Source organism: Thunnus thynnus, chromosome 5 (assembly GCF_963924715.1).
Source record: "Thunnus thynnus chromosome 5, fThuThy2.1, whole genome shotgun sequence".
Taxonomy (NCBI): domain Eukaryota; kingdom Metazoa; phylum Chordata; class Actinopteri; order Scombriformes; family Scombridae; genus Thunnus; species Thunnus thynnus.
In genome coordinates, this window is record NC_089521.1 from 26,577,416 (window position 1) to 26,589,766 (window position 12,351).

Consider the following 12,351-nt stretch of genomic DNA (forward strand, 5'->3'; position numbering starts at 1 on the left):
CTCCATTAGGTCTTCCATATGTGGAAACCTATTAAGGTCCAAACAGGCATCTTTATTTTTCACATCAGAATAAAGTGCGCAAGCTTCTACAGTTTATGTTACAAATTTTCCGAAATATAGAAGGTATACTGAGGCTGAGATTGTACATCAATCAAATATCAAAGTAAAATAAATTATGCAGTTAGCGTCAAATGTTGACACACAGATCATACTTTCTCTGAACAAATGTGATGGCCACATGGCCAGCAACCACCCACTGTTTATTGTCCCAGCAAGCAGGCTGATTGTCTCACTGACTTTCCCCGATCAGTAATGATTGGGGTTGTTATTCCAGAAGGATGCCAGTCATATGGGATCCATTTGGCACTTCCTGCTCTCTGAAGCTGGTCCTCTCATCACAGCAGCTCACCAACTTTTATCTAGACAAAGTTCCAACTGTTGTCCTTAGAGAGAAAGACTCAGAAGCTCTGTAAATGTGACAAAAAGTGTTAGAGGAAAAGGTTACGTAGGAAGATTATTTGATACAGAGAGGACTACAGGATTTAGAAACAAGAACACAAGATTCTGGCTACTGAGATTCCTCTTCTGTATGCAGAACATCAACAGAGTTGGCTTGGCCTAGCCACAGGTGCTGTTTTCCATCTAGCTCACTTGACATTGGATGACTGATTCCTTTGTGCATCTGGTTTCCCTCAAGGTTTCATCCCACCAGGGAGATTCTCCTTGTCCCTGCTGTTGCCAGACTTTAAGATCTGATTATAGCCTTTGTCTCAAAAGTTTGAAAAGATATATTATTTGCTTAGAACAACAAAATATACAGTGTGTACTATACAAAGATACTGTGTAGTTTATAGTTTTCTTCTTCTGGACACATTGATCTTAATAATAAGCCTCATTTACAGACCACTTTTCAAAACTAAAGTTACAAAGTGTGACAGAAATTGTTGTGTAATTAGACTACATTTACTGAAACATGCACACTGTTTGCATATTGGGTGATATAGTGCAACTCTTTCTACTAGAAATTACATTCATATACGACTAAATTGTTTCCCTAATTACATTGTGTTGACAAACGTAAACACTGGCTGGTTATGTTTACAGTCAACTTTTTTTTTTTAAGCAGACTTTTTCTGTATTGAACCTAAACCATCTTTCCCTAATCCTAACCAAGTGCTAGTGTTAGTGCTAGTGCTAGTGCTAGTGCTAGTACTAGTGCTAGCGCTAGTGATAGTGCTAGTGCTAGTGCTAGTGCTAGTGCTAGTACAGTGGTTAGCACTGTAGCCTCAAAGCAAGAGGGTTCTGGGTTTAAACCCACTGGCCAGCTAGGGCCCTTCTGCGAGGAGCTTGCATGTTCTGGTGACTCTAAATTACCTATAGATGTGAATGTGAGTGTGAATGGTTGTCTGTCTCTATACGGTATGTTAGCCCTGTGATTGACTGGCGACCTGTCCAAGGTGTACCCCACCACTCACCCAATGTCAGCTGAGATTGGCTCCAGCTCCCCTGCGACCCTCTAGAGGATAAGAAAGATTTTTTAAAAAGTGGATGGATTTCACTCACATGTTCAGTATCAACATTTTTGCAGCTTGCCAAATACATAAATTAACAACAATTTCTCATTATGTTGTGAGAAAAAGTAATTCAGCCAGCAACACATTTCTAGCAAAACATATTTACTGCATGTTTTTGCCGCAATTTAGTCGTATATCAAAGTAGTTTCTGGGAGACAGGGTAGTGTGGTGTAATGTTTATGCATGCTTATATCTCAGTTTCAAACAGCTAATGTCCATGTACTGTATATGGAGATGATATGGAAGAGAAGAGAATATACATAGAGTAAGGGGTACTGCAGCAATTTATTACTGCATCATATAAAGTTGGGGGGCTCACAAGGGCTTTTTTTAATCATCAAAATAAAAGTAGGAGAGGCCACGATATCCTGACATTTAGTCCCCAGTATGGGTCAAGCTTCAAACAGAGTGGATCCTCAATTTCCCATTATGCAGCCTAGTAATCACCCACGTCTTTTAAACTCAAATTTGTAACACAGCTTGTCTATTAGAAATCTGTCTCCAATCCATAGCTGGGGTACTTTTCTCAGACTTGACAAAGGTCCTCCAGAGCCACAGAGGACATTACACAACAACAGACTGACCCTCGTGTACAATTATTGGAGTTCCCCTTATCTGGGCATGAACAAATGTTTGAAAAAAATCATACTGAGCACCAAAATATTTTAATCATATAAAGAAATTATAAGGGACCTATTATGCTTTTCCTTATATTCAATCATATATATAATGGTACAATGTTGGATGTTCATATTAAACAAGGCCAAGTGTCAAATAATGAGGTAAACGTATGTAGAAGTAATCCCTGTGAGCAAAAAGCACCAGCTTCAGACTGCTCTGAATGCTCAGTTCCCAACGTTTTTTTGTACATTCAGCCCAAACTGACATCAGTTCATGACAGGTTTCTTTATATGGTCGTCTACTCAATGCACAGCGCATGAGTTCATTGCTCCGCACCACTAACATTATGGCATTTTTCCATTGTTTTGGGAGTAGTCACACCAAGCCATGGCTCGAGTCCAGCTGGCATGGTGAGTGTTTTCCATTTTACAGCACTGCAAAGTAAAATAAGTTGTTTACCTGTTGGAGCTGTGCTGGTCATCTGCATATCTTCATCAAACATCATCATCACTGTGTTGTTTCTGCTTGTACTATTCCTCCCTGCATTATTTCTAACACAAGAAACAGCTCCAAATATCTCGAAATCTTGCTTTTTTGACAGGTTATTAGCACCGCTAACAAAGCTCCATTAATTCAGTGAGGAACATATTTAATTTCCTGTAAATTCTTAACAATAAAAATCTCCTGTTATCTAGTCATTTGAAAGCTTTTAATTTGACACAATAAAGCAGGAAATGTTGGGTTTGCATCGGCAGTAACTTAACAGGATTCTGATATCGCTGCCCCTTAGCAGGCTCCCTGACAGCTGGCCAATCAGAACAGAGTGGGCTCATTGGGAGGAGGGCCTTAAAGAGACAGGAGCTAAGACTGCCTGTTAAGAGGTTTTTTCAACTGTGAATCATGTAAAGCTACTCTAGTTGAATCCAAAAATAAAAATATAGGGAAAATGAGCATAATAGGCCCCCTTTAAGCTCTTGAAGACTTGGAGATGAGGGAAACTATGTAAAAATCATGTAACCAAGTTTCTCCAGGTTAACCAGGATCTGATAACTTCATGGTTTCTCAAAAGCAGAGTGTTATTTGAATATTGGTGTGCAAACTGTAAAATTTCATTCCATCTTTTACACTCACTCAGCCTCCCCCTATTTTTTCATGTTTCCTACCAGTCAGGTCTGATTCAGAATTGAGTGACAACTGGATCCTTTTTGTCTTCTCCAGATGAAACTTGGACAGATCTACTACATGCATGACAGCACCGAGAGCACAGAGGACAGTTTTACACTCTCTGCCTCAATTTATGAGATTGAGCGCCGGAGCCTCCCTGTCACCATCTCAGTGACAGTCATACCAGTCAACGATGAGCCGCCAAAACTGACACGAAACACGGGACTGGAGGTAATGTTTTGCTCTTTTGAAAGTACATTTGCTGTTACTTTGAGCTTTTCTTCAACATACTCAATGGTAAATGGATTAGAAATGCTTTTGTAGGAAAATCTTTTAAGCCTATAAAATGCAAACTTTCAGTTAGTTGGATACTTCTTTCCTATAGTACATCCGAACTGATGAGAATTCAAGTTGACCACAGCCGGCATTCTGTGTGAAGGAGGAAGACACTAACGTTTTATTTCAAAATATGATATAGTATTTTATACGCAAAAGATGAAACTGTGGAGAAAATGTTAGTTCCAGTGTTCACTTTATTTCATGATATGTTTGTGGACATATTTGCTTTCTCTCCCATTATATTCAAGAACTGAGAAGTAGTCTGGTTTGTGCGTGTGTGATTGACAAGCTGTACGCTTTCCCACATGCACCCGAATTTGCATGATTGGTCTGATGTCCAAGTCACACAAATTATAAAAGCAAGGCACATAAATGACTCTATAAGAGGTGATGAGATTCTGACATGTTGAAAGGAAGTCAATTTATAAAAAAATACCTCCTTGTGCTTCAGTCTTTAATCTTGATTTAGTTTGATTTTCTGACAAAACAGTGCATGAATATAATAAGTGTGAATCTGCTGACTTGGAGGTCCCATGAGATGTAAACAAACATCTGATCGTGTGTTGTATGGAATATCTTATATTAGAGGTTTAAGGGTAAAAATGTGCCATAATGATACAAATCTGAGTTGATATAAAGTTATAGTTTTAAGAATGAATGAACTCTGAACTCAGAATGAACTCTGTAGTCACTGCTTTCTTATATCTATACTGGATATTTTCATCTGTAGTTACAGGCCGCTGTAATGAATCGTGTATGAACTAAAAATCCAATTCAGTCATGCAGCAAGCACAGTAAATGTAGAGAATCTTTACTTAGACACCGAAGGGTACTGACCTCAGACGATGACGCACGCTGGGGCAGTGCAGCAGTGGCCTCCACAGGATATTTGTTTTTATAAAACGCCATAAAAAAGAGGTGAATTAGCATATTATCAGCTTGACTGTTCCAAAATGTGGAATGTGAATCATGTCAGTCACATAACAATAGGAGAGCAGTGATTCACTTCTGCATGCACTCCCTTCAGTGTCGAGCAAAACTTCAGGTATCTGTATGTATTTTAATGGAGTTCCAAATCAGCTGATCTCATCTTGCACTAGAAGATGCAATGAGGATGTATTATGTGTATTATAATCAACGTACCTTAAGGAGGAAATGCTTTTTGCGATTTTCTGTTATTTTAATATTGTTATGATGTCAGATGTTAATCATCAAGGGTTGAAAGGGTCCAAAACTTGAGGTATGTAAAAATGCTCTCTGCAAGTCAAAAGTTCAGGCTTCAGCCTGCTCTGACCGTTTCATTTTCAGTGTAATCTTCATTTCCCCCTCATGATGATGTCAGATTTTTGGCGCCCACAAACAGTTGTCTGTTCTGTTTCTTTTGTTGTTAAGGTTGTTGCTAAGGTTATACCACAGATTGTCCACTCGCATTATTTTGATCAGATTTGGGCTCGAACATGTACGGATGTATTTCAAAAGTGTCCATTTCAAGTAAAGAATGAGAAAAACAAGTGAAATCAGAACAGGGAGGGCTTAAATGGACATGAGCTAAAACAGCCTGTTTCAGACAGAGGCTGAACTGAGGCTATAAGATAAGTGAGGAATTTTTTGAACAGTAAATCATGCATCCAGTAAAACCCCAGAATATAAATAAAGACCTGGAAATGTGCATATGTCCCCTTTAAGGTATTTAGTAATGCAGTATATGCCACACCCCATATTAAATGGTCATGTTTGATAAAACAGTGTCATTCTGAAATATGAAATATGAAAGGAAACTCATTAAATTCTATAATTGACTTTAGTTGACATTCTCTCATTATCTCCGTCTTGTGTACAGTACCAGTGAAAGTTTGGACACACTTTCCCTTTCCCCTGAATGAGAAAGTGTGTCCAAACTTTTGACTGGTACTGTACATATGTCTATTGTTTATCACTCTAGCTTGAGAGTATTTATCTGTTTAAAGTATTGTCCACTAATACAGTCATGTAAAGGAACACATTTGATCATTGAAATCATTGAAACTCAAGCTTTTTAGTCATCACATTATGTGTTTGGATTATGTGCCATCATGCTAATGAAGGGTAAGTTGTCATTGATTTGCAAATAAAACTACAACAGAATGATTCATAATTATGCTGAAATTATAGATTTGCTTTTTTCATTTAATTCTGATAAGTTTTTTCAAGTAGTGGTAGAGTTATCCTGTGTACCACTGTACTGTTACATTTCTTACATTCAGGATAGATCACATCTGTATTTTTCCTCAAGATGATTCCACCAAATTATTAGCCTCCCTTTTGTTGTAAATAGAAAGTTATTTACTGTTTGCTTTCAAGCTGATTTCCGTCAGACATGAAAGAAAAGTTTTGAAGGATCAATGAAATAGATTCTACTGTAAGAGTAGGCAGGCGGTTGGAAAAAGCCAGCAGTAATCAGCTCACAGAACTGGAAAACAACTGTGTCATTCAGCCCTCCCTGCTCTGCCTGCGGCTCCGCGTCTCCCTGGCAACCCGTATTTTTGGAAAACCAAGATGGTCGACGAGACCGCGGCTTTCTGGCAGAGTGAGGGCAACATCCCATCTCTGCGCCTCTTGTGCTGCGGCTGCAGAATGTAACATAATAATATGTGGATGTCTCCCCGCATAGAGCCAGGGCTGGCCCAGCCGCACTTGGATTGATTTAAAGCAGGAAGTATATGTGTAGTGACCTCTGCAGCAGATGATCAGATATGATGACTAACATGGCCATGATCAGGCTCTGTTCAAGCTCACCATTGATCCCATTTGGCAGACGTCTATAGGATACAGCTGGTCTCTATTAGGGTTTACACTCTGTCTCTCTTTGTTTCTGTCTGGCTCTACTTGACTTTGTTGTATTTCAGAAAAGTTGTCCCTCAGGGTCAGTCTGACTTTTTGACAGTCTAGCTTGTTATTTTTATATCTATCTATCTCACTATCTATCTATCTATGATTTTCTATCAGCCTTTCTACTGATGCCTTCTCTCACTACAGTCTTTAACGTATTTGCAGGATCATATTTAGCTTTGAATGCCAGGATAACCCCCTTGCAATTCGTACAAATGACTGGTAAAATAGAGATGAAATACAATTTCGTTTAATTTCATTTTATCCTTCATAAAAACATAAAACAAAAGAGAGAATGCATCAGATATTTGGGTAGGTAGGTGAGAAAAATATCATTGCTGCGGATGGTGAGCTGAAATTAAAACAAAACACCAAAAAACTGTATGGTTTCCTCCATGGCCATAGACTATAGCTGCTGCATTGCCAACACACTATCATCTTTTTTTGTTATTATTTTAATATATTTTGTCCGACTTTACCCCCCTACTTCCCCATACAGAGTTGGGAACACACTGGTGTACCCTGTACTTAGACCAGCCAGCATTTTGGATGCCCAGGAAGTGTGGGATACAGCTTCAGACATCTGGCGCCCCTCAGAGTCTCAAACATTTAAGAGACTGTGGTATCCTGTTGAGTTGACAGCAAACTAAGTCATTTGCCTATGGCAGCTCCTTCATTACTGCCTTCTAATGAAATATCAGCCATTGTGTCCGATCAAATTGTATTTATAGCCCACTCTCTTCAGTGCTAAATGCATTGATTGTTATATAAACCATCAATTTGCAGAGCCATTTTCAGATTACCTGCCCTAGATTGCCTGGTGCCTTGCTGCGGTGTAGGGTGAGTTGATGTGGCCCTCTAGTGTTGGGATTGTGGATTGAATGTCCATCTGAACTAGTACTGACAGTACCTTGAACTGTGTTGATGTGACCTAGTTTTAAATATTGACACCTTTTTTATTATTCAAGAAAACTGTTTGCTACAGTGTAAGCTCTGTTTTCTGTTGTGGTGCTTTTTTTATATTCCCACCAGTGAACCAGTGTATTCAAAGTTGCATTTTAGCACAATAGGTAATCAGTGCTGCATACACAGTGATCATTATCAACCTCATCATGGCCATCACAGGCCAGTGTAATCATTTGTGTCAAAAAGAACTATGAGAAAGCATTAATGTTTCACATCAGCTTCACATAGAAAACAATGGCAACAAGCTACAAGAAAATAAATTAACAGCCAATTAATTCATCAGGCATTGAAACATGTCTATCTGTTCTCTGATTAAACTTACTGTCTACCTAAGTGGGTATTAAGCTTTTTTGCCATCAGCTTGCATGTAAATTAGTCCAAATGATTCTTAAACATAATCAAAAAATGATGTGTTATTCAAAATAGAAATAAATTTAATTTACCGTGTGTCCTAGAAGAAGATTCTAAAAATATGTCTCTCTGATTTAGGCTATTGTGCAGTAATCAGCAAATGAGATCGTTAACTGCAGTTGATGATGGTTATAAATGTGGCTCTTTAAAAAAAACTCTAGCAGACAGACCGTCCCTTTATATCCAGAGAGGAGAGAGGAATGATTATGAGGAGAATTACGAGGTGCATCTTTAGAAATTACTACTTTTATCTCACGTGTCTTACTGACTGGAAACTTGGATTTTTTTGTGTATGTACTCGCTCAATGCTGGTTGGTGCTTCAGTTTCCTTGGATTAGCGCTGACCTGGGAAACACTTGCTTTTTGATTTTATGCTTCACATACCTGGAACGAATTGCAGCATAGCCTGAAGATTAAAACTTGGTTGTGGTGGGCCTTTTAGGGAATCTGATAGAGCGCTTGATTTACTTTGTTAATCTTTTAAGGAAGCTACAGTTGGCAGTTAATTTGGTAACGTTACAACTGAAACCACAGTCAAACTCTGAAGAGTTTGGTAGTGACATTGAAATTTTTCTCAATAGAGCTTGTTCCTACCCTTCTTGGAATTAAAAAGTTGTCAGCCTCAGCTCTGTTAGTGATGGTGGAAGAATAATAGTGAGGTATTGTAATACTAGTTTTTACCTGCAACAATGGTCCTTAATGCTGAGGAATTGGTGATGTGGGTAGTGCTATTATCAGCTGAGTCATCTCTGCATACAATGTCCAGGCCACCAGAAGCACTTTAATTTGTTATTCTACAAGGAGAGGGATAAAATAGAGGAGAGGGAAAGCATGGACCAGCTGTCTTACAGTGTCCATGGTGTATGGATGATAATGGGTGTTGTGTTGTAGTGCAAACAGATCCACCGTGTGACAGTGAAGGTGACACACATCCTGCCAAGCTCTTGCAGTCAGGTTACCTCCATCTTGTAGGGATGTATCTGATTGCATGAGATTGCCTTCTTCAGAGGTGTTCTGTCAGACAGGGCTTCTCCAATAGCCCAGGTCCCTCACTGGGCCTTAAATGGTCATCAGGTACTATTTGGCCCAATTGCAATCTGGCAAACAGTCTCTGCAGGTAACTCATTTGCAGCAGTCCTGGTGGAACAGCAGGTGTTCTTAGCTGAACCCCTCAGGTGCAGATGCTGTACTTGAGGTGTGCTCACCAGGGTTACTGCTGTTTGAAAGTTCAAGCAGCAGGCCTCACTCCCCTTGACGCTAAATAGTCCAGGGATAATCCCAGATTTAGTTCTCTGCTCACTGCCGAACCAGGCTTCAAGCTGGGCTGCCAACATTGGCACCTCCACTCTCCACACCCTGCCATCCAAGACAGCCCAGTAAGCATTTAAATGACTGCATTGCAGTGTGAAACAGGGCTAAGTGCACATTTAAAAACAATGAATGCTGCTGGAAAAAAACAGTGAAATTTAATTGAAATGTCTAAAAATATTTTCCAAATTTAGCTTGATTTTACCCTAGATGTCTAGATATTGTTTGACCTCCAAATCACCAAATTAGTACTCATCCTGTTTGACTGAGCATGAATATTCACTGATGCAGAGATGAGATGGTTAACAGCCAGATTACACAATCATCATCCTCTTTCTTCTCTACAAAACAGTACAGCAGATTTTCTGCAAATCCAAATCCAATCAGAGGCCACAATGTGTAAAATTAAGTCTTCTTTGAGAATCTTCTCAGTAATTATCTCATGTGTTTAATGTCATAATGTTTGGCTATTGTTTTAATTGGTTTGCATATTGTTTATGCACACAAATGCAATTTCTGAGTTTTTTAGGACTCATTTGAAAGTTAAAGACAAAGTTTCTTACATTTATCACAATAACAAAGATACATAAACACATGATATGATAGAATATAAGAGCTTACTCTGTAATGATACTGCTGAAATAAAATGTATAGCTGCAGAATTTATTCTAGGAGCATGAACAGTAATGTTGATTTTACTTCAACTCAATTTACTTGGCTGTGTACTCATCAGTGTTTCTAAGAGTTATCATTTGGGAGGAAGAAAGTCACAATCTACCAGCAGAAAAAGCACAAAGAATGTAATGATGGATGATGGCTTTGAACTGTTGATACTGTGTGTCGTGGTGATAGAGCCTTGATGGAGTGTCAAACTGAATGTGATGTTATGAGCAGTGGACTGTAAGGCAACTAAATTATACACTTCACAACACATTTGTTATATTGAACCAGTCTAGATGAGTCTGAAATACCAGGAATGACACAGAAGGCGGGAAGAGAGATGAACTGTGCAAAGTTTTAAAAAAATAAAAAACGGAAACGGAGCTAATGTTGGTTTACATATTAGTGACTCTGCACTTGCTGTCTTGGCACTATATTGTTTTTAGGGCTGCAAATAATTATTTTTTTATTATGGATGAATCTGTTGATTGTTTCTCAATTAGTTGTTTAAAATGTCAATCACCATATAACAAAAAAAAGATGCAACCTAAAATGTCTTGTTTTGTCCAGATCAACAGTTACTATTGTAAAGGACTAAAGAAACCAGAAAATATTCATATTGGAGAAGCTGGAACAAGAGAATTTAAGCATTTTCTTTTTTTAAAGCTTTCTTCTAATTTTTGCATTTTTTCTGTATTTTACCTCCTCCAACCTCTGGAGGTTATTCAAATAGAACAAAATAAGTCCTCTTTCTAGAGGTTGCAAGGTTAGTCGATTCATTGATTAGCCAACTGACAGCAACTATTTTGATGATTGAATAATCATTTTGGTCATTTTTGAAGCAGAAATGTAAAAAATAAGCTGGTTTCAGCTTCTCAAATGTGATGATTTATTGCTTTTCTTTGTGGAACATGATGGTAAACTGAATACCTTTGGGTTTTGGGCTGTTAGTCAGACATTTTGCTAAAAGTGTCAAGCAAGTGTCACCCTAGGCTTGATTTTCTTCAATCTTAACAATAAACTTCAGGATTTTTAAAATGCATCTTCATTCTTGCACCAGTGCAGAAGTCAGCTGAGTTTACTGAAAGTTTTGATTTTCTATTTATCAACTAGAAAACCTCTTGCTGAAATAACATAGACATGCTTTGTCTATGTTATTTCAATCTTAACTAACAAATAAAAGCTACAGATGAATATCATACAGGTCCATGCCCACTCTCTCAGGTTCAGTGAAAGTTATTAAAGGGGAGATATCAGTTCTTGTCCACTCACATATTTCAGCTCGGATTCAGGCTTGTACAGTACAGACGTATTTGAGAAGTTTCAATTTTGAGTAAACCACGAGAAAGAGAAGTGAAGTCCTACAACTATTGTTTGTTTTCATAGCCTCTAGAGCTGGCTGAAGTCTGCCGAGATGCAGCTTATAAGGAGTTTTTTTAACTGTAAATCATGCAAAGATATAACAGCAGAGGCACAGCATATAAATAAAGTCCTGGAAATGTGCATAATATGTCCCCTTTAAGGTATTTAGCAATGCAATATATGCCACACTCCATATTAAATAGTTATGCATATGTGCCCTTCAAAAGTAGTTAAGGGGATTAGTAATGGATATATATGTAGATATAAGTATCTTCAGTAAAACCTGGGTCATAAAAAAGTTAATTACACCTTTAGTGCTTCAGTAACTCAACATATGTGTTATACATGAACGATACATGGTTGTACGTGCCATATAGCATAAATTAACTGCTAAATATAACAGAATCTCAGTGAGTGACACCTGAAGCAGTAATATCCGTGACTGAGGCTTCTTCTCTCCTCTTCCTTCTGCCGGAGGCTTCTTGCTCTTTATCCTGAGAGCGGAGGCAGCAAGAGAGGTATCAGAGGGCGAATGGCTTTCAAGATCGATACATACCTCTTACTGCAGGGCACCCGCAGCTCACTTTCCCAACTGATTCTAGCTATTTAAGAATGACTTTCTGGGGATCTGGCCCATTTCTTTCAATTAATGCTCCTTTCAGGCAGCCAACCATTAGAAGTCCATTAAAGCCACTCCACCCGAGGAGAGTCATTCAGCCTGCACTGCTGTGCTCCATCTTCTGATAACAGGAGCGTCTAGACTGCCACAGTGAAATAATTAACCTTTTAAATTGTTACTTTTGGGGGTGGCTGTTTGTAGGATTGGTTTGGTCTTGTTTTTGTACTTAATTTTTTTCAGAGTTCCTTCATTTGTTTATTTCTGTTGTCCCACTAACTTTATTTGTGTAAAGATAATGTGTAATTTCTTTAAATTACTGCAGACATACACTAATAAACAGCATCATATTGTATTTGTACACTGTACATCGAGCAGCCTCACATAATTTTCAAATAAACTACTGACCCTTGGTTTGAACTATATTCCTCCAAACAGACTGAGTGATCTGAAGTGTCTTTT

General features: G+C 38.4%; 1 protein-coding gene across 1 annotated transcript in view; it reads left to right on the forward strand.

The window, feature by feature from the left end:
- Positions 1-12,351, forward strand: part of cspg4 (chondroitin sulfate proteoglycan 4) — a 70,106-nt gene that overhangs the window by 47,766 nt on the left and 9,989 nt on the right. The window contains exon 6 of the mRNA XM_067590401.1: positions 3,414-3,590. Coding sequence (XP_067446502.1) covers positions 3,414-3,590 — 177 coding nt within the window. The remainder of the gene's footprint in view (positions 1-3,413; positions 3,591-12,351) is intronic.